The following is a 23396-nucleotide window of genomic DNA, read 5'->3' as shown; positions in this document are numbered from 1 at the left end:
AAAAATGATTAGGGGTCTAGAGCACATGACTTATGAAGAGAGGCTGAGGGAGCTGGGATTGTTTAGTCTGCGGAAGAGAAGAATGAGGGGGGATTTGATAGCTGCTTTCAACTACCTGAAAGGGGGTTCCAAAGAGGATGGCTCTAGACTGTTCTCAATGGTAGCAGATGACAGAACGAGGAGTAATGGTCTCAAGTTGCAATGGGGGAGGTTTAGATTGGATATTAGGAAAAACTTTTTCACTAAGAGGGTGGTGAAACACTGGAATGCGTTACCTAGGGAGGTGGTAGAATCTCCTTCCTTAGAGGTTTTTAAGGTCAGGCTTGACAAAGCCCTGGCTGGGATGATTTAACTGGGAATTGGTCCTGCTTCGAGCAGGGGGTTGGACTAGATGACCTTCTGGGGTCCCTTCCAACCCTGATATTCTATGATTCTATGATCAAGCACATGCCTTACAATTTTATGAGCATGTACATAAAAGCTTTAGTTAAATATCATGCGCTTTTTTGGGTCACAACTAAGTGATAATTATTTAAAAAAAACAGAAATAAGAATGGCAAATTAATAAATATTTACAATCAAAGCAATTTTTGTTAAACAAAAATCAAATCTGAAGTCAGGCTTTTTTCTGCAATGCTGAACAGTAGAAGAATACTTATTATGTAATCTAATTTGTTTACATATGAATAAGCTATTTGACATCCTAAAGTAAAATGTGTACTTTTCTGCTGTCTGTTAGAAACGGGTGATCTTGCAGTACATATTGGTATTTCAAAAAGGTTATCTGAATACAGCAATCAAAGTTAAAAGCTCACACTGTCAGAATCCATCCATTTGCAAATAATGCAAGGTGATTCTCTACACCTTCTCATGCAAACTTATAATTTGGTCTTTAGCTCTTCCCATTCTCCCCAAGGCTGTGGTACATAATGAGTGGCCATTCTATACTTCATTACTGGTAAATAAAATTTCTTCTATACATATACAAAATAGAGACATGAGCATTTTTATCCAGGGATCTGATATGCAGTCAGTTTAGTGGAACAAAATATGCCTTCCCCTGTAGAGAAGGAGAAGAGGGTGCAAGAAAGACTGCTATCCCTTTCCATTTAGTGCGTGAACACAAAAGGCAGCTATAATTTGCATAATCTGATTACAGGTACTGGAGAGTGCAAGACCTCGAATTACCTGTAGTACTCACTGCTTTCACGGTGAAAACCCTGGTCCCTATTTAAATCAACAGGAAGTTGTGCCCTTTACTTCAAGAGGGCCAAACTTTCATCCTGGATATTATTTTTAAAAAGAGATATTTAACTCAACGAGAAGTTATGGACTTGGTGCAAGAAACACTGAATGAAAATTTCTGGCCTGTGTTACGCAGATCAGGCTAGGTGATTATAATGTTGCCGTCTGACATTAAAATCCATGAAGGGGTTTCATGTCTGGGGGTGGCGTTTGTACCGCTAAGTGATGCCAGAAGAGTTCTGGAAAAGCACTGGCTACATCCATCATCATCAGTCACTCTAGCAACTCGTGCTGGTCGCTGTCCTCCACCAAGCACAAAGGAGGCATTCTGCCTCCTGACACTGCTACTCAAACAGCCCTCTTCTGTCTCTTATACAGAATAATTTAGCCCTTTAATCTCCTAAAGATCCATGATGGGTATTACTTCTGTATTATACAAACAGCAGCAGCAGCCGGGTCCTTATTAAAAAACAGATCTAAAAAAATCTCCGAATTTTTTTTGGCTATGTAAATGTAAATCCATATTTCTGCTGCATAGTGTAAATAGAGAAGCTCTGAACTTTATTATTAAAGAGGCTCTGAAACACATTATCCAACAATGAGAAGACAACAGAAGAAAATATTTTGCTAAAACAAGCAAAACTTCACTCACTGGATCCTGACAATCTTTCCTTTAATGAAAAGCTTCCCTTTCTCCACAATCTGAAATGCCTAAAATAATCCCATGTGCCCAAGAAGGCACACACTAAGACACATGATAAAATTATATTCTTGAAAGTGAAATGCATTCGTTGCATGAGACCACTCAAATTTACGTGATGCAATTTTAAAAACACTGTGGGAAACCCAGCACAAAGGCATTGCTTCACATCTGAAAGTAAGCAAAAATGATAACATTTTTCTTCATCAGGTTAAATTTTCTTATTTCCCCCATGGCAAAAATTTAAGTAGACACGTGCAGCCTTCTCAGATAATGGATTGCATTTTAATTTTTTATTGTTTATTTCTTTAGTCACATGAACTCAAGGAAAGGAAATATGAACTACGTAATCTAATAAATTTGATCAATATTATTAGAACACTTTGCTACAAACAATCTGCATAACTGCAATATAGCATAGTTTCACATGAGCGAGGCTAAGAATGCAGCCAAGTACTAAAGTGATTTGCTTCATCCTCATATCCCAGAAGTTCTTAACTAAAAGATAGGCATGCAAATGAATAGTGAAGATGTTTTGTCATGAAAGCAAACATATTTCTGCCACTCAAACGTTTCTCACCCCTATGGAGAGATAAATCCCAAACGAAAATAGACTACGCACTGACTCAGTGTACTCCAAGTGTCTCTCTTGCTGAAAATAAAATAAAAAGTCTATAGAATAGTTCTTGAAGAACCACTTTAGTATGTTATGATGGTGTATGTTTTAACAGATCCTTAAGTGGGAGCATTTAAAGCTTCTGTTCAAAGTATTGTTTTCTCTGGATATATTTAGGCTACTATCCTGCAATGAGGTTCTTACAGGCAGACTCCTGTAGCTGTCTGGAGTCCCAGTGGCTTCAGTGGGGCTCTCTCTCTCTCTCTCTCTCTCTCTCTTCAGGTGTCTGTCTATGTGCAGCTCATTGTAGGACCAGGGTCTTATATAACCATACAGAATGGTCACAATGCTGATGCTGCATTTTTAGCAGCTGCCACATATGCAGCCAGGCAGAGCAGCGGATGCACAAGATACCCAATGTACATATAGAAAGTTAATTTAACTTTTTAAAATTACACGAATACCTTTTAGAGAAAATTCATTTCCTTAGAAAGTAATTTTTTTTTAAAAAAAATCAGTTTATTTTTAACCTGAACTCAACTAAGACAACATGGCTGTAAGTCAGAATAAAGTGATCCAGAATAGAAAGTCATACAATGACTGTTTACATTATGCAGTAGTATCTGTACTCAGTTGCTGAAGTATAACTTTGCAGCCTGACACAGAGTGCACAGAACAGATGTAACTTAATGTAGCGCAGGATTTTAAGAAGAGCCTCCAGTGACTGGCACCGTTGTTCAGAGGACTGGTGATGGTATCTCGGCAACCAACGCCTCACACTTTGAGAGCGGTGCCACTCCCATGGATTGGGAACAAGAGGATCAATGTCCTTGCCCACAGGGATCGGTACTGGCAAACTGTAGACCAGTGACAGGACTCTGAGGACCGGCATCTGGACTCTCCAGAGTGGTGCCGCAAGCTTGGAGATTGACCTCACCGCTCCAAGGACTGGTGCTGGGACTCTGGGGACTGGCAACGCACCTCCACAGGTCTGCGCCAGACAGCCAGCGAACGACTCCAGGATCCCGGGGAACGCTGTCTAGAGTCTGGAGAACAACGCCAGGAACTCTGACAGGTAAGCCGGTGGCATTGCTCTGGTGAGCGCTGGTGGGGCACGCCCTGTGTCGAGGAAAGGTGCTGCACCGATGATGGTCCCAGAGCGGGTTTACCCCTGAGCGGGGCATGTCATTGGCTGGCGTGGGCAGCACCGGAAGGGACCATATGTCCTTAGTGGCCTGAAAGGACTTTGGTGTGGATGGCACTGCCGCTTCCGAATGCCTCTGCCGCTTTCCGGGGTGGCAGGCGGGGTCACAAAGGGGGCTTGACAGCTCAACAGGTGCTGAAGCCTGGCCACCATCCAGAGGGGAAGAGTGGCCTCGCACGGGTCTTCGTTCCCCTTCATTTTTCTTCATCAGGTTAAATTTTTCCCTTTATGGGACGTAGCAGAACACCCTCTCCCGGCCTCGCTCTGCTTTTTAGCCTCTGACCGGTGCTGGCGGGGTGATCCGCACCAAAGCTGTGGTGCAAGGGCCGACGACATAAGGAGCATTCTTAGCGGAATGTCCCGCTCCTTTTCGGTTCGCGGCTTGCAACTCTTACAAATGTGACACTTGTCGCTCAGGTAGATCTTCCCCAAACACTTTAGACAGCTTTGATGGGGATTACTGACTGGCATATGTTTTCTGCAGCGGTCACAAGGCTTAAAGCCCGTCCTTAGGCTAAGTCCCGCAGGGGGTTAACTATTTCTAACTTATACACTAAGGGAACTAATATACTACACAAGCTTTCTAAGAACTATATACAAGAGAATTCACAACTAGGCACAGTTGAGAAGGAAAGCTTGCCGAGGCAAGGAGACGTTCCAGCACAGTCATTGACAGTAAGAAGGAACTGAGGGAGGGGGGAGCCAGCAGCACCCCTTATATCGGCGTATACGCGTGCCACTCCAGAGGGCAGCAGAACCAGTCCCCTATGGATACCACTGAGGGAAAAACTTCCAGCACCGGTGCATGTGGCGAGCACGCACACACGTACAATGGAATGGACATGAACAAGGACTCAAAGAACTGAACATATTCTTAATTAGAATTCAATAGTCTATTCTCTTAATTTACATGTTTCACCTCTGAAAAACGGAAACCACAGAGGAAAAAAACAGGATCCAAAAGCTGGGACTAAAGCCAAGATGTTTCCTTTACCACCCAACATTTTGTTATAACAATAGCATTTAGAAGCCCTGAGATAGATCTGGGGCCCATTGTGGAAGGCACTGTTCAAACACATAGAAAGATATAAAAACATAAGGGCGGCCATACTGCATAGGACCGGTGGTCCATCCAGCGCAGGATCCTGTCTTCCGACAGTGGCTGGGGCCAGATGCTTCAGAGGGAATGAACAGAACAGGGGAATTATCGAGTGATGCACCCTGTCATCCAGTCCTAGCTTCTCGCAATCAGAAGTTTAGGGACACCCCGAGCATGGGGCTGGATCCCTGACCATCTTGGATAATAGCCATTGATGGACCTATACTCCAGGAACTTATCTAACTCTTTTTTGAACCCAGTTATACTTTTGGCCTTCACAACATCCTCTGGCAACTAGTTCCACATGTTGACTGCGTGTTGTGTTTCTTTTAAATCTGATGTCTAATAATTTCACTGGGTGAACCCTGGTTCTTGTGTTGTGTGAAGGGGTAAATAACACTTCTTTATTCGCTTTTTCCACACCATTCTTGATTTTATAGACCTCTCTCACATTCTTAGTTGTCTCTTTTCTAAGCTGAACAGTCCCAGTCTTTTAAATCTTTCCTCCTATGAAAACTGTTCCATACCCCTAATCATTTTTATTGCCCTTCTCTGTACCTTTTCCAATTCTAATATATCTTTCTTTCTTTTTTCTTTTTTTTTTGAGAGGGGAAGACCAGAATGACACGCAGTATTCAAGGTGTGGGGATATCATGGACATAAGTAGTGGCATTATGATATTTTCTGTCTCATTATCTCTTTTTTTTCCTAATGGTTCCTAACATTGCTAGCGTTTTGGACTGCTGCTGCACATTAAGCAAATGTTTTCAATAAAGTATCCACGATAACTCCAAGATCTCTTTCTTGAGCGGCACCAGCTAATTTAGATCCCATCATTTTGCATGACTCCTACCTATTGTTTCACAAACTTTTCTGGCTCCCGGCTCCATACTCCTTAATCAGAGCCAGCGTTATTTGTGGTAGGGGCTATAGTTAAATTACTCTATGCGCCTTTGGTCTGAAAAGCACGACTGCAGTATAAGTGTAAAATAATATCTTCAGCTAAACCCTGGTCAACCAGAACAAAACTCGCCCATGCCCTCCTCCAAACTGGCACCACATAGGAAGAGCAGGTTTCCAGACAAGGAATGAGTGAACAGTTACATACTATGATGCCAGACTCCCTGTTTTGACATTCATCAGTAGGGTCACTACCTGGACATCAGGAAAGAAATAGTGAAGATCCACCTACTGTTCCTCTTCCACCTCCTGACACAAAAAACTAAGGATTGCAGGACTACAGTCCTTCTGCCATCATTCCCTTCACTGAATAATTGGTCAAACTTCAGTTGTTCATAGTTGCTTTGGAGGAGATTACGGTTCATACACCAGTTTTTAGCTGCACTGTCTTTATACAAAGGCAAACTCCAACTGGAAGTTGTATGTAGCTTAGAAAACACCCAACCCAAATTACCATGGTCCTTAACATGACAGTTCCCTGATATTATTTCAAACCCTTTTTATTTTACAGCAGGAGATTTGAGGAATTTCTGAAAAATTAGAACCAGATGCCTCAAGAATCAGCATGGATTTGTTTCTCCCTATCCCTCTTTTGTAAAAAAAACTTATTAAAAGTGATCACTTATCTCAGCATCACTTCCAGCCAATATGCTGTTTCAGTGCAGGAAGGTCACAGAAAGGAATAGGAGGCTGCTGCTGCAAAAAGAATCTTGTGGAAATGCTGGAGCTCTGATCTACTGCTGGGTAAAGGAACACAGGACTCTAGAATCTTAAAGTCTAAGCATGCATGGCCTTTCTCTTGCTCCCCACAATAAAACATTCCCATCAGCGCCAATTGTTCAAAGTCTAGCACTGAAGAAAAAAAAGCTATAACCTGTATAGATATACAGGAAAAATTATACAAGTACATCGAACCAGAAGATGGATACATTTGTAAGGAAAAAACCGTATCTCCAAGTATGTATGTATCTATCTATCTATATATAGCCCCATATATCCCAATTGTTTAAGCAGTGGTTCTCAACTGGGGGTCCGCAGACGCCAAACCCTTTCAGGGGGTTAACGGGGCCCCGCAGCTTCAACCCGGTGCCTCAGCGCTCCCCATGGGGCTAAAGCCAAGAGCCCTGGTGCTCCCCTGCGGGGCTGAAGCTGGCGCCTCCCCAAAGCCAGGAGCCACCCAGGCTGGAGCGGGGAGCCCCCCCGCTGAAACAGGGAGCCACGCGTGAACAGAAGTCAAACTATGCCTATGCCCAAGGCTCCCCCCCCCCCTTCCCTACCCCCAGGCACAGAGCCCCAAGTCCCACTGGGCCCTGGAGTTTTTATATCATGTTGAGGGGGGCCTCAGTAAGAAAAAGGGTGAGAACCCCTGGTCTATAGAACTGTTGAAATGGACAATACTTGCCAGGAGAAATATGAAGATGTGAGAATATTACATAGTTGTCCCCATTTCCCAATGAGGAGAGAGTTTTAAATGAATAGATACATGGAGAGAAAACAGAACTGCAGATTTAAAAATCTACACAACTCACCCAAGCACCTGTAGGGAACCACAATGTGAGGGTGACTCTTGCACTGCTTCCGTCCCCTCTTGCACCAGTTTTGGATGGTCACAGGCTGGTTGGCTTCCACAACATTGGTAATTTGCAATTCAGGATAAACCTAATGTTCAAAATACAAAGAGAACAAATGTAATCAATCAAAGGCATATTTACTGTGTTATTAAATAGTGTTGACACCGACATCAGAGTGATGTTCAATATCATGCCTTCCCCTATCTGTTGTATATTATGTAACTATCATTCATCAGTTCCATTTCATACAATGAATTTATATTGTTTTATGATTCACCCAAGTAGAAGCTATACTCCATTAAGAAAATAATAACCAATAATTATCAACTATGATTGTGAATGTGGCGACACCCAACTGTCTTTTAAAACCTTAAATGACTCTCCTCTCCCCCCTGCCCAACTCCATGTCCACCTGAACTGAACATATCAATCCCTGTTCGCCTTAATTTTCTTCAGCTGAGTGTCACCAAAAGGGACATCTTTTTATTTAGCTACCGTGTCCCCTACTGCATGACCAGTCCATCAATCTCCTCTCAAGACTGAACCTCCCAAGTCTAACCATGGACTCATCCTAAACTCAGAGCCCTCCTTTCCCCTAACATTGTTGCATTCAGAAACTATTTCTGAATGTCAGCTATCACTTTCCCAATACAGCCCTCATCTGCCTCCACAGAGAGTTTGCTGAATCACCTATTCATTTGCATGCTTAGATTATTGCTGTTTCCTCCTTTCTGACTTTCCTAAATTGCTCATCTCAAAATCCAGTCTGTTCCAAACATTGCAGTACACTACTGCACCCACACATGCGCTGACAGTCATGTCGTTCCAGCCCTGAAAGGAACTACTCAGTTACAGTCATTGCCATGATCCCAATCCATCCCCATCTGAGATCTCATTTCTCCCTCAATCCTACATACACTCTTCCTCTCTCATTTCTGGCCCTGTCTGCTCTCTTTTGTCAGGGGTCAATTCTTTGCTGCTAACCAGCTATATGGAACAGTCTGCTCACCTCCCAATAATCTAGTTTCTTCATCCCCTCTTTTGAAAGAAAGTGAGAACTTATCTCTAATGCTGCCTACGATCAGTAATCTGTCAACCAGGTCCTCCCATGGAACTTACTGTGGTACTAACTTCCCTTTATTTCTCATCTCATCAACTATTCCAACCTATCCTCAATCATTGTAACTGCTGTGCATTACGAGATACTTGAAAGAGCATACAGTTCTGGAGCCTTAGAATTCTGCCTTCCACAAAGGGAGGTTTTTGTTTGTTTTTTTCTGTAGTTGGGAACTCAGTGTTGTTGAATGGAATACACCTTGCAGAGTAGGAAACCCTTTGCATAACAGGTGGAGTTTTAAAGACACCTGATTATATTAAGTTAAATTATCATTTTTATTAACTTGCATTCTGGTAGCACGCAGAGACCCAATCAGGAGAAAGGCCCCATCCAGGCCAGTACTGTACAAACAGAGTAAAAGATGACCCCTTCCCAAAGAGTTTACAATCTAATTAAGATAAAATGAAACAAGTGGGTATAGCAAAGTCAGAACTGTATCTTTAATTAAGCTGAAATTTAAAAGCATAACATTTAAATGTCAATGATAAGTAGCAATACATTTGTGTGCTCTTTTATGCTGCTCTGAGATTAACACTACTTGAATTCAAGCAGCATAGGGGTAGCACATGTATAGCGGAGGGGAGGGGTAGGATGCAGTATAAACATCAAACATAGGATTATGGGAATGGGCAGTTCTCTCCTAATGGTCAACTGAAGGTGATTGTAATTGAAATACTGTACAGCCACACCTTGGACTGTATGTTTAAAACACATTATAAATTACATTTAAATAATTTGTTACATGTAAGCCCAGGACAATTACTTTCTCTTGCTATGCAAAATGATCAATTATGGAAGGAGAGAGTTATTCAAGGCTGAAAGATTAGCATGTTATGCTGAATGTTCATATCTGACAGGGTGAATACCATCCGACATATCACATGGCATTGCATTAATTACTACTATAAAAAGGGAAGAGAAAAAAAATCCATGACATTGTATTATCTCCATGACTGAAATACTGTACTTCCAATGTTATATGGAACAGTTTCTCTTTTACATTGGATCAGACATATTTCTCTGAATTGTAAAAGCGACAGGGTTTGGGATTTTTGACTCTAGCTTCTAGGACCATTATTTGAGGCAAAGCAAGAAATCCAAAGACTACTGGTCTATACGGATAAGGTTGCTGTGGAGTTTACTACCAATGTTTCTGTATTTGTGAGACCGTGGATTGACTCTGTTCCACTTATTTGTGTCTGTTCTGTAGCAGATAGATTTAAGTATTCACTATTTACATTGTAAATGCACCAGATTTCCATATTCAGTTATTAAACATCTGCATAAAGTGAATCCAACAGAATCTTCTGCTCTATTCTCCTTAAGTGTGCAAGTACTGAATTTTAATCAAGTTGACAATATTATGAATGAAATAAAAACTTTTCACATCCTGAAACCTGGTGTCTCTTCCCCTTAATGGTCCTCATTCTCTTCCCTGACAGGTGAGTATGCAATCATGCTTATGTTCCTGTTCTTGGTCACAGCAGTACCAAAATGGATTAATTAGGATTCCATGAAGCTGGTAAGTTTCAAGCTGCCACTGCTGTGTAAACACCACTACCCAAAAGCACACAGGCTGTTTCGGGAGCCATGGGAGAGGAACAGAAGGATTTGGTTTGCTGTGTAGACTACGGGCAATATTTGAGAGGACAAAATTTTACCACTCCAAATATAGACACCTTAAACTGAATTTCAGATGGCATCATTAACACTACCTTGGGTCATAAAACTGAGATATGATGCAATGTCACTGAAATGTTCTCACTGCAGAATTTTTCTGACATAGTTCACTGAATAAGTCAAACCCACAATGGAAATGTGGCTACTGTACGTAAGTATATTTTTTTTTAAAAAAAAAATCTAACAACAAAATGTCAAGTTTTCAAGTGTTTTTGTTGGAAGAGAAAAAGAAAGATCCTGAAAAGTATATGCAGACTTCAGGACTCCAATTCAGAAAATCTTTCCTATTCAGGACAACACTTAAGCACATGGTTAAAGTTAACCACATGCTAAGGTGCCTTCCTGATGATTAAAATTAACTATTGATGTGAGGCCTTGTTAAAACAGTAGTAGCAAGACAAAGATTAAGACAAAATAGGATAATTTATCCATGTTTTACCTGAAAATTTCCTTTCTTGAAATAAACGAGGTCCACAGATCCATGACACTGGGGTTTCTACTCTATGCAAGCCTTGGAGGTAAACCAAACCTGTCAATCAGAAGCAGGCAAGGTGCGGCGCCAACCACCAGTTGAGACACTTCCTAGGAAAAACTAAGCACTCTATCAGTAAGGAGGCAAATAGATCTATCTTTTATCAGGCAATGAAACACCTCTGGGTGTAGTTCCCATTCTGGATGATCTAACTTTTGCCTGCTGAGCTAGTTAGCCGCAACATTCAATTTCCCCTTGGATATGAAGGGAGAGACTTGTCTGTAGTGTCTCCTTTGCCCAAGTCATCAGGAGGTCAGCTTCTCTTTGAAAAAACTGTAAACCATGGTCCCGTTTTTCTTCTCATGTATGACATGGCTGAAGTGTTGTCAGTCATGATCAGCATGAGGCAGATACAGAAGCAAAGCCTCGAGATCATATTGGACTGCCCTGAGCTCTTGCCTTGTGCGGACAAAACTGTGTCGTGTAGACAAGGCATAAGAATATCCACATGGGAGATCACTGAAACCAGAAGAGAGAGAAGTGCACGAACAGGTTGACTGTTTTGATAAGACTTCTTAGCTTCTCCTGACTTTCTTGCAATAAGGTGCTTGGTAGAGGACATGACACTGGGACTTTAAAAGTTAAAAGTTGAGACTTTTAAACAACTCTGTTACAAAACTGTGGCTCTGCAGCATACTTATTGCTTTCGTGGAACAATCTATGACTGACTCTGGATGAGGCTTGGATAAGGAAGTCACCAAAATACAGCAGACACAGACTCCTTCCTGAGCTGCTACTAACACTGCCAGCATTTCCATAAACTCTGGCAGTGCTGTTGATAAAGGCAAAGGACTTGTATGGGTAACATTGGGCTCTCAAAGCACAGCTTAGGACACATCTATGAGACCATCAAATTAGGTATGAAGATAGGTGTCCTTCAAATCTACTGATGTCCTGCAGTCCCTTTGTTCATGGCAGCTAGTGTGGATTACAAGATCTCCATCTTGAATTCTGATTTCTTCATGGATCTGTTGAGATAACGTCAAGAGCTGCTCTGTGGCCTTGTTTTGTCTGAAGGGGTGAGACAGGTTCAGTTGTTCTAATTCATAGATCTAGGATGAGATGGGTAGTCTGCATACCCTAACTCTTCCTTAGGCAGAATTCCTTAGGCCACGCAAATTTATTTATTTACAGGCTGAGAGAGACCATTCTCACAATACTGTTCATCCATGCTAGCATTGCATCTGAAAGTAACCGGGATGGGGGATTAGGGGGAATTGGGAATGACAGCCCAATAGTTATGGTATGGAGACCCACAGTGGCAGCTGAGGACAGTCCCAATACGTTCAGAGTCTTTTAGGTGTGGCAGAAAAATTCTTATCATGCTATTACACACTCACAGGGTTTCTGAGGAGTATAGCCACAGTTTGTCTAAGGCATCTGCAGAATGCTTAATACTCTTCTGCCTTAAAATCTATTTTATGGGTTTTCTCTCTTTTTAAAAATATTTTATTATGTGAGTCTTTAGCTCTGATCTGGAGTGTCGGATTTCCTCCTCTAAGCACAGAGAATTTCTTTTGTGGGATTGTGTATACATGTCGAGAGGAAACAACACTTTTCTGTGGCTTGGTCTTTCCAACATTGATTTCACATGCTGCACTCCATGAAGGTGACCACGGGACATAGGTGCTGATGGATTATCCCCCATGCTGCACTCCACGAAGATGAGCAGGGGAACTAGGTGCTGTGGATATCTGCCCTGCTGTACTCTGCAGATTTATGCAGCTTGAGGGAAACAGATTTCACTCTGTGCCTTTTAGAGCACCTCCCAGGGGAATCCCTTGAATCCGACTCGTCAGAAGATGAAGGGGGCTGAGAGCTTTTATTTTTTCTTTATGTTGGGACTTCTTTTCGTATGCCTCCCTTTGATCTTCCTGCTCAGGAGAGAGGAATTTCAGAATGACAGTCCAGGAGGGCTGGGAGAGAGAACAATGTGGTTGGTTATTCTTTTGATCAGGTTTCTGGCCCTGAAAAAGAGGAGGTTCAGATTGGAGGTCTGTGCTGGAATGGCTCCAGAAGGGGGCTCCCCTGCATCCCTTGCTTTAAGGGAAATTCCTGGACCTCGCCTGGAGATAGTCACCTCCACCCCAGGGGAACCAGGCTCCAAAACTGGACATTCAAAGGCAAGTCCTTGGGCTGTTTGCTGCACTGAGAAATAGCGCTGGGCTGACATTACTAGTAGGATGTAGCTCTGGATCACTGCAGGGCTGAAAGGGGGCTGGCTGTACAGTGGAGGGAGGGGATGGGGCCCAATGGCCCCTTACCAGGCTTCCCTCCTTGTTCCATCTCTGGATCCCTGTCACTAGCTCCCTTCCACTGAAGTAGTACGGGAGAGGGGCTGGGCAGGTGCTTCACAGTCAACAGTCGTGGTTGTGAGCCAAGGCTCCATCGGCAAGGTGGGAAGTTTCCCTGGGCCTTTGATATTGTGCTTCAACCTACACTTACCCCGTATGTATGAGGGAGTTAGGGGTGAGTAGGGAGCCATCACTTGCTACTCCTGGGGCTGCTGCCATAGCATGTACCAGGCCTGGGGAATTTTGCTGCTAAGATACTGCGAATGCTCCCTGGAAGCTCTCCTGCTTGGGGAGGCAGGCTGCTGGAAACCCTGTCCATGCCTGAGCACTGGCTTTCCCTCTCTTAGGCTACATCGATGCTGTAAGCTAGGGGTGTGATTCCCAGCTTGTGTAAACATACTCATGCTAGCTCTCATCTGAACTAGCACATTAAAAATAGTAGTAGCAGCAGTAGCATGGGCAGCAGCAGCACGGTGCTAGCCATGCTGAGTACAAACCCAGCCACACCTCGTGGGTACGTACTCTGGGCCATTAGCGTGTGCCACGGCTACCCACGCTACGGCAGCTCACCTGAGCGCTAGCGTGAGTATGTCTATACGAGCTGGGAATCACACCCCTGGCTCACAGTGCAGATGCAGCCTTAGCCGGCTCTGCCACACAGCACTCTGCATGGATGATGAGCAGGGTACAGGCAGTCCCGGAGGTGGAGGAGAAAGGGAATCCTCTCTGCCAATAAAGGCAGATCCTGACAGCCTGGAGATTTTAAGCCTTCTTCAAATTTGCTCTGCAGCAGAGAGGAGCTGTTGTCTGCTTACAGCTGGAGAGGCAGATGAAAGCTGGCGGTTTCTTAGAGCTGGAGCCTCCCCTCCCCGTCTCTGGCTGACAGGTAGGATCTGCCTTCAAGGCTGCATAGAGCAGAGTACCCAGTGTCATGGATCCATGGACCTCATGAATAAGAGGAAAAATGTTTGAACTAGTTTCAGCATGGATATGACCTGTTTAAGTTGTTGGCAACATACCTTTTACTGAACCAAATACCATGGACTAGTCTGCTTTTGACACATACCATTTAGCCACATAAAAGCACCAATACAAAAAAGTGTTCTGTTGTATTTTACATTAGTTACTAGATTCCTAATTTCTTTCGACAGCTCACATAAACGAAGCCTTGCCTACCTGCACAACCAAAATTAGACTTTGATTTCACTAATTAATCAAATACTGGTAAGGTGAACCTACTGAAGCAACAGCTCCTATAACTTGACTTACGTGAGATATTTGATCTGAATTGAAGTGGGATCTACTCAGGGCCAGAGGGAAATCATATTCATGTTTATTCGTGGTATCCCTGAGGAGCCAGTTACTTCTAGATGGTAAAAATTATTAACTTTAGAAAATTAGAGCTATCCCTTCTGCCATAAATACTCTCAATCCTCTGAATTACTGTACAGCAAAACAATATTTAAATAGACTAAGGATAGAAGTTAAGCAAAAACATAAAAGACATTTAGGCAATCAAAAGGTGACGAACTGTAAATTGTCCACGTGTAAGTTTTTTTTAATCTTTTTATATATATAAAGTTTTTATATAAGTTTATTTTTAAAATTTCATTCTATTTAACGCAATTTGTATCCAGGTAATTTAGCTGTAAATAATATAAGCCCTGGTGACATTTGATTATATAGGCCCCAATCCAGCAAAGACTTATGTTTGTGCTTAACATTATTGCTGAGAATAATTGCATAGATTTCAAACAATTGGGGCCAGCATAAAACAAATAAATGTATGTCTGTTTTGTACACAGGAACAAATCCTGCACACGCAACACAAGTAATTCTCAGTGGTTTCAGCAGAACTATTCGGGGGAAGTTTATAAGAAAACACATTTAAAAGGAATTTTTTTCTCTTAAATTTCCCCATGAAAACTTAACAAAATACTGAAACTGGAAAATTTTTGGTTTTTGTGAACTGTTTTTGATAAAAATATTTGATTTGCAAAATTCTTTTTTTTCCTGAAAACCAAATTTTAAAAAAAAAAAACAAAAAAAAAAAAAAACCAAAAATCTGCATTACTTACAGGACTATTGTAAGCATGATTTCGCCCCTACCTCTTGTTCACTGATTTGTACTACATTATCCTAATCAAATTTGTGGCACTTCATAGCATACTATGTATTCATTTTTTTTTAAATCAATGTAGAAGAAAACAAATTCATCACTGATAAAGTTTGCCGGTGACATAAGGTGGCTAAATAATGAAAAGGACAGGTCATGGATACAGAACTATCTGGATCACTTGGTAAACTGGGTGCAAGCAAACAATATGCATTTCAATACAGCCTAATATAAGTTCTACATCTAGGAACAAAGAATCAGGCCACACTTACAGGATGGAGGACTCTACTCTGGGAAGCAGTGACTCTGAAAGAGACTGGAAGGGTCATAATGGATAAGTAGCTGAACATGAACACACCTAAGGCAACGCTTTGGTTCAAAAGGGCTAATGCAATGCTTGGATGTATAAATAGGGATATATTGAGCAGGAGTAGAGAGGTTATATTACCTCTGTATTTGGCAATGGAAATACTACTGCTGGAATACTGAGTTCAGTTCTGATATCCACAGTTCAAGAAAGATATTGATGACTTGGAGAGGGTTCAGAAAAAAGCTATGAGAATGATAAATCTATTTAGCTTATCAAAGAGAAGATTAAGGCATGATGTGATTGCCGTCTGTTAGTACCTAGATGGGGAACGGAAATTTGATAAGACTCGTCAGTCTACCAGAGAAAAGGGTGTACCAAGATGTAGTTGAAAGTCAAAACTAAGGGCTTGTCAACACTAACCCTATAAGTCGATTTCAGTTATGCTAGTTAAGTTACTTAAGTTAGGTAACTTCAGTTGATGTAACTTACATTGACTTACAGCAGTGTCTATACTGCGCTATGTCAACAGAAGATGCTCTCCCATCGACATAGCTTCCGCCTCTCATTGAGAATTCTCCCATCGACTTACTGCGTCTTCATTAGACCAGCTAAATCTATGCCCGCTGCACCGATCGCAGCAGCACTGATTTAGCCCACAGTGAAAACAAATCCAAGCAAATTCAGATTGGAAATACAGTAGAACCTCAGAGTTATGAACACCAGAGTTACGAACTGACTAGTTAACTATACACCTCATTTGGAACCGGAAGTTCACAATCAGGCAGCAGCAGAGCCAAAAATAAATATATAAATACAAATACAGTACAGTACTGTGTTAAATGTAAACTACTAAAAAAAAAAGGGAAAGCAGCATTATTATTCTGCATAGTAAAGTTTCGAAGCAGTATTAACTCAATGTTCAGTTGTAAACTTTTGAAAGAACCACCATAACGTTTTGTTCAGAGTTGCGAACAACCTCCATTCCCAAGGTGTTCGTAACTCTGAGGTTCTATCGTCAGGTGCAAATTTTTGACAGTGAGAGTAATTAACCACTGGAAAAACTTAGCAAGAATTGTGGTGGATACTCCAACAGTGGAAATTTTTAAATCAAGATTGGATGTTTTTCTAAGAGATATGCTGTAGTTCAACTACAGCTACTGGACCTCACGCAGGAATTAATTCAGGAGTTTGCCTGGGATTGGTGAGTATCCGAGTGCTTGTTTGCTGAGTAAGTATCCGAGTGTGTGTGTGTTTGCTGGGAGGGCAGTGTGAGAGCCTGAGCGAGTGCCTGATTGGCTGGTAGCCTGCAGGGGGCGGGCCTTGGGGCTGTCTGTTTGTTTGTTTCAGGGAAGCCTGGCTGTTTAAAAATAGCCAGAGCTTCGCAAACCAGCTGAGCAGCGGCGAACCAGCTGAGCAGCACACAGCAGGAGTTTGCCTGGGAGTTCGCCTGGAGTGAGCCCAGTGAGGCTTACATCTTGTCAACTTCTCTGAGGAAGCTCATAGTAGGAAAGTGATATGGAAGGGGGGGGTTCAGCTGTTGTGACCTGCACTGGATGTGCAATGTTTGTCTTTCTTCCACAGGACAGAAGCGACTTTGTCTGTACAAAGTGCAAGCTGGTCTCCATATTGGAAGAGAAGATTGAAGGTCTGGAGCAACAGATAACGACCCTGCGTTGCATACGAGAATCCGAGGATTTTCTGGACAAAAGTCAGGATATGCTTCTACGGGCGCAAAGCTCTAAAGATTTAGAGCAGGTTGCACAGCGGAGCCAAGAGGCCAGTGAAGAAGCTTGGCAACATGTGACCTCTAGAAGAAGAAGGGGGAATGTCCGGGTTCCAGCAACGCAGACACAGGTAACTAACCGCTTTCATGTTCTCTCCACAGGTACCATTGCAGACAGTGGACCAGACGATACGTCTGGGGGGAGAAAGCAGAAGGAGACTCCGCTGGTTGGAAGGCATGAGATGCGATGTCCTGAGGTTGGGGGTTCCACGACCACCACTCCCAAGAGAATCATAGAATCATAGAATCATAGAATATCAGGGTTGGAAGGGACCCCAGAAGGTCATCTAGTCCAACCCCCTGCTCGAAGCAGGACCAATTCCCAGTTAAATCATCCCTGCCAGGGCTTTGTCAAGCCTGACCTTAAAAACCTCTAAGGAAGGAGATTCTACCACCTCCCTAGGTAATGCATTCCAGTGTTTCACCACCCTCTTAGTGAAAAAGTTTTTCCTAATATCCAATCTAAACCTCCCCCATTGCAACTTGAGACCATTACTCCTCGTTCTGTCATCTGCTACCATTGAGAACAGTCTAGAGCCATCCTCTTTGGAACCCCCTTTCAGGTAGTTGAAAGCAGCTATCAAATCCCCCCTCATTCTTCTCTTCTGCAGACTAAGAAGGAGGCGGGTGGTGGTGGTCGGGGACTCTCTCCTCCGGGGGACTGAGTCATCTATCTGCCGCCCTGACCGGGAAAACAGAGAAGTCTGCTGCTTGCCAGGGGCTAAGATTCGCGATGTGACGGAGAGACTGCCGAGACTCATCAGCCCTCGGATCGCTACCCCTTCCTGCTTCTCCACGTGGGCACCAATGATACTGCCAAGAATGACCTTGAGCGGATCACTGCGGACTACGTGGCTCTGGGAAGAAGGATAAAGGAGTTGGAGGCGCAAGTGGTGTTCTCGTCCATCTTCCCCGTGGAAGGAAAAGGCCAGGGCAGGGACCATCGAATCGTGGAAGTCAACGAATGGCTACGCAGGTGGTGTCAGAGAGAAGGCTTTGGATTCTTTGACCATGGGATGGTGTTCCATGAAGGAGGAGTGCTGGGCAGAGACGGGCTCCATCTTACGAAGAGAGGGAAGAGCATCTTTGCCAGCAGGCTGGCTAACCTAGTAAGGAGGGCTTTAAACTAGGTTCACCGGGGGAAGGAGACCAAAGCCCTGAGGTAAGTGGGAAAACGGGATACCGGGAGGAAGCACAGGCAGGAATGTCTGTGATGGGAGGGCTCCTGCCTCATACTGAGAATGAGGGGCGATCAGCAGGTTCTCTCAAGTGCTTATATACGAATGCACAATGCCTTGGAAACAAGCAGGGAGAACTGGAGGTCCTGGTGATGTCAGGGAATTATGACGTGATTGGAATAACAGAGACTTGGTGGGATAACTCACATGACTGGAGTACTGTCATGGATGGTTATAAACTGTTCAGGAAGGACAGGCAGGGCAGAAAAGGTGGGGGAGTAGCACTGTATGTAAGGGAGCAGTATGACTGCTCAGAGCTCCGGTACGAAACTGCAGAAAAATCTGAGTGTCTCTGGATTAAGTTTAGAAGTGTGAGTAATAAGAGTGATGTAGTGGTGGGAGTCTGCTATAGACCACTGGACCAGGGGGATGAGGTGGATGAGGCTTTCTTCCGGCAACTCGCAGAAGCTACTAGATCGCACGCCCTGGTTCTCATGGGTGACTTTAATTTTCCTGATATTTGCTGGGAGAGCAATACAGCGGTGCATAGACAATCCAGGAAGTTTTTGGAAAGCGTAGGGGACAATTTCCTGGTGCAAGTGCTAGATGAGCCAACTGGGGGGGAGCTTTTCTTGACCTCCTGCTCACAAACAGGGAAGAATTAGTGGGGGAAGCAAAAGTGGATGCGAATCTGGGAGGCAGTGACCATGAGATGGTCGAGTTCAGGATCCTGACACAGGGAAGAAAGGTAAGCAGCAGGATACGGACCCTGGACTTCAGGAAAGAAGACTTTGACTCCCTCAGGGAGCGGATGGGTAGGATCCCCTGGGGGACTAACATGAAGGGGAAAGGAGTCCAGGAGAGCTGGCTGTATTTCAAGGAATCCCTGTTGAGGTTACAGGGACAAACCATCCCGATGAGTCGAAAGAATAGCAAATATGGCAGGCGACCAGCTTGGCTTAATAGTGAAATCCTAGCAGATCTTAAACATAAAAAAGCAGCTCACAAGAAGTGGAAGGTTGGACATATGACCAGGGAAGAGTATAAAAATATTGCTCGGGCATGTAGGAATGAAATCAGGAGGGCCAAATCGCACCTGGAGCTGCAGCTAGCAAGAGATGTCAAGAGTAACAAGAAGGGTTTCTTCAGGTATGTTGGCAACAAGAAGAAAGCCAAGGAAAGTGTGGGCCCCTTACTGAATGAGGGAGGCAACCTAGTGACAGAGGATGTGGAAAAAGCTAATGTGCTCAATGCTTTTTTTGCCTCTGTCTTCACTAACAAGGACAGCTCCCAGACTGCTGCGCTGGGCATCGCAACATGGGGAGTAGATGGCCAGCCCTCTGTGGAGAAAGAGGTGGTTAGGGACTATTTAGAAAAGCTGGACGTGCACAAGTCCATGGGGCCGGACGAGTTGCATCCGAGAGTGCTAAAGGAATTGGCGGATGTGATTGCAGAGCCATTGGCCATTATCTTTGAAAACTCGTGGCGAACGGGGGAAGTCCCGGATGACTGGAAAAAGGCTAATGTAGTGCCAATCTTTAAAAAAGGGAAGGAGGATGATCCTGGGAACTACAGGCCAGTCAGCCTCACCTCAGTCCCCGGAAAAATCATGGAGCAGGTCCTCAAGGAATCAATCCTGAAGCACTTACATGAGAGGAAAGTGATCAGGAACAGTCAGCATGGATTCACCAAGGGAAGGTCATGCCTGACTAATCTAATCGCCTTCTATGATGAGATTACTGATTCTGTGGATGAAGGGAAAGCAGTGGATGTATTGTTTCTTGACTTTAGCAAAGCTTTTGACACGGTCTCCCACAGTATTCTTGTCAGCAAGTTAAAGAAGTATGGGCTGGATGAATGTACTATAAGGTGGGTAGAAAGTTGGCTAGATTGTCGGGCTCAACGGGTAGTGATCAATGGCTCCATGTCTAGTTGGCAGCCGGTGTCAAGTGGAGTGCCCCAGGGGTCGGTCCTGGGGCCGGTTTTGTTCAATATCTTCATAAATGATCTGGAGGATGGTGTGGATTGCACTCTCAGCAAATTTGCGGATGATACTAAACTGGGAGGAGTGGTAGATACGTTGGAGGGCAGAGATAGGATACAGAGGGACCTAGACAAATTGGAGGATTGGGCCAAAAGAAACCTGATGAGGTTCAATAAGGATAAATGCAGGGTCCTGCACTTAGGACGGAAGAACCCAATGCACAGCTATAGACTAGGGACCGAATGGCTAGGCAGCAGTTCTGCGGAAAAGGACCTAGGGGTTACAGTGGACGAGAAGCTGGATATGAGTCAGCAGTGTGCCCTTGTTGCCAAGAAGGCCAATGGCATTTTGGGATGTATAAGTAGGGGCATAGCGAGCAGATCGAGGGACGTGATCGTTCCCCTCTATTCGACATTGGTGAGGCCTCATCTGGAGTACTGTGTCCAGTTTTGGGCCCCACACTACAAGAAGGATGTGGATAAACTGGAAAACATCCAGCGGAGGGCAACAAAAATGATTAGGGGTCTGGAACACATGACTTATGAGGAGAGGCTGAGGGAACTGGGATTGTTTAGTCTGCGGAAGAGAAGAATGAGGGGGGATTTGATAGCTGCTTTCAACTACCTGAAAGGTGGTTCCAAAGAGGATGGTTCTAGACTATTCTCAGTGGTAGAAGATGACAGGACAAGGAGTAATGGTCTCAAGTTGCAGTGGGGGAGGTTTAGGTTGGATATTAGGAAAAACTTTTTCACTAGGAGGGTGGTGAAACACTGGAATGCGTTACCTAGGGAGGTGGTAGAATCTCCTTCCTTAGAAGTTTTTAAGGTCAGGCTTGACAAAGCCCTGGCTGGGATGATTTAATTGGGGATTGGTCCTGCTTCGAGCAGGGGGTTGGACTAGATGACCTCCTGAGGTCCCTTCCAACCCTGATATTCTATGATTCTATGAATTCCCATGGCCTGTGCGGTGCAAGAGGTCAGATTAAATGATCACAATGGTACCTGATGGCCTTAAAATCTATGAACCTAACAGAACTACATCTACAAAGATGACATGTCCTAATTACAATCACACTAAAGTCTATTAGAGATTGCTAGAAGGATTTTTCACTACTAATCACATGTACTGACATAATTCATTGTCCTCTGTATACAGGTTCAAGCAAAAGGCTATAAAATATTATATAAAGACAAGTAATTTCTGGTATCTTCTGTCAATTCCAAAATAAAGCACTGTATTTCCTTCATCAAATAGCCCAGCCATGTATTTTTTTAATACAGCAGCCTCTGCTTGTTCATTATATCATTTCTTGCATCACGATGTTTGTTGTTTCCCCAAGAGGTTTACAATATTTATATGTTCAACTCAACTATTCATTGAAAATTTTTGAGTTGACTGGTATTTGTCTGTAAGCATTTAAACTATTCTGTACTAGTGAATCAAGCTATACACTAATATTAGGGCTGTCGATTAATCACAGTTAACTCATGCGATTAACTCAAAAAAATTAACTGTGATGAAAAAAATTAATCATGATTAACTGCACTGTTAAACAACAGAATACCAATAGCAATTTATTAAATATTTTGGATCTTTTTCTACATTTTCAATTATATGGATTTCTATTACAACACAGAATACAAAGTGTACAGTGCTCATTTTATATTATTTTATTACAAATATTTGCACTGTAAAAATTATAAACAAAAGAAATCGTATTTTTCAATTCACCTCGTACAAGTACTGTAGTGCCATCTCTACTGTGAAAGCGTAACTTACAAATGTAGGGTTTTTTGTGTTACGTAACTGTACTCAAAAACAAAACTTCAGAGCCTACAAGTCCACTCAGTCCTATTTCTTGTGCAGCCAATCGCTAGGACAAACATGTTTGTTTATGTTCACGAGAGATACTGCTGCCTGCTTCTTATTTAAAATGTCACCTGATAGTGAAAACAGGCATTCGCATGGCACTTTTGTACCGGCATTGCAAGGTATTGAAGTGCCAGATATGCTAAACATTCATATTCCCCTTCATGCTTCAGCCACCATTTTGGAGCACATGCATCCATGCTGATGATGTTCGTTAAAACAAATAGTGCGATAATTCTATTTGTGAATGAATTCTTTGGGGGAGAACTGTATGTACCCTGCTCTGTTTTACCCACATTCTGCCATATTATTTCATGTTATAGCAGTCTTGCATGATGACCCAGCACATGTTGTTTGATTTACAAACACTGCCACAGCAGATGTGACAAAACGCAAAGGTACCAATGTGAGATTTCCAAAAATAGCTACAGCACTTGACCCAAGGTTTAAGACTCTGAAGTGCTGTCCAAAATCAGAGAGATGAGGTGTGGAATATGCTTTCGGAAGTCTTAAAAGAGCAACATTCCAATGTGGAAACTACAGAACCTGAACCACAAAAAACAAGCAAACAAACAAAAAAACAACTTTCTGCTGGTGGCATCTGACTCAGATGATGAAAATGAACATGCATCAGTCCACTCTTCTTTGGATCGTTATCGAGCGAACCTGTCATCAGCATGGATGCATATCCTCTAGAATGGTGATTGAAGCATGAAGGGACATATGAATTTTTAGCACATCTGACATGCAAATATCTTGTGACGCCAGTTGAATGCCTGTTCTCATTTTCAGGTGACATTGTAAACAAGAAGCGGACACTATTATCTCCTGCAAATATAACCAAACTTGTTTGTCTGAGCAACTGGCTGAAGGAGGACTGAGTGGACTTGTAGGCTCTAAAGTTTTACATTGTTTTATTTTTGAATTAGTTATTTTTTGTACCTAATTCCACATTTGTAAGTTCAACTTTCATGATAAAGAGATTGCACTACAGTACATGTATTAGGTTAATTGAAATATACAATTTCTTTTGTTTTTTTACAGTGCAAATATTTGTATTCAAAAATAAATAGAAAGTGAGCACTGTACACTTTGTATTCTGTGCTGTAATTGAAATCAATATATTTGAAAATGTAGA

General features: G+C 42.9%; 1 protein-coding gene across 4 annotated transcripts in view; it reads right to left on the bottom strand.

Annotated features, from left to right (window-relative positions):
• The window catches only part of APP (amyloid beta precursor protein), a 303941-nt gene that overhangs the window by 174693 nt on the left and 105852 nt on the right, over window positions 1–23396 (bottom strand). For all 4 annotated transcript variants that reach the window (XM_074971197.1, XM_074971202.1, XM_074971220.1 and 1 more), the window contains exon 3: window positions 7354–7483. In XM_074971197.1, the coding sequence (XP_074827298.1) occupies window positions 7354–7483 (130 nt within the window). The remainder of the gene's footprint in view (window positions 1–7353; window positions 7484–23396) is intronic.

Source organism: Natator depressus, chromosome 1 (assembly GCF_965152275.1).
Source record: "Natator depressus isolate rNatDep1 chromosome 1, rNatDep2.hap1, whole genome shotgun sequence".
NCBI lineage: Eukaryota > Metazoa > Chordata > Testudines > Cheloniidae > Natator > Natator depressus.
The sequence above is the reverse complement of the archived record's forward strand: the minus strand, read 5'-3'. Positions and strand labels throughout refer to the sequence as shown.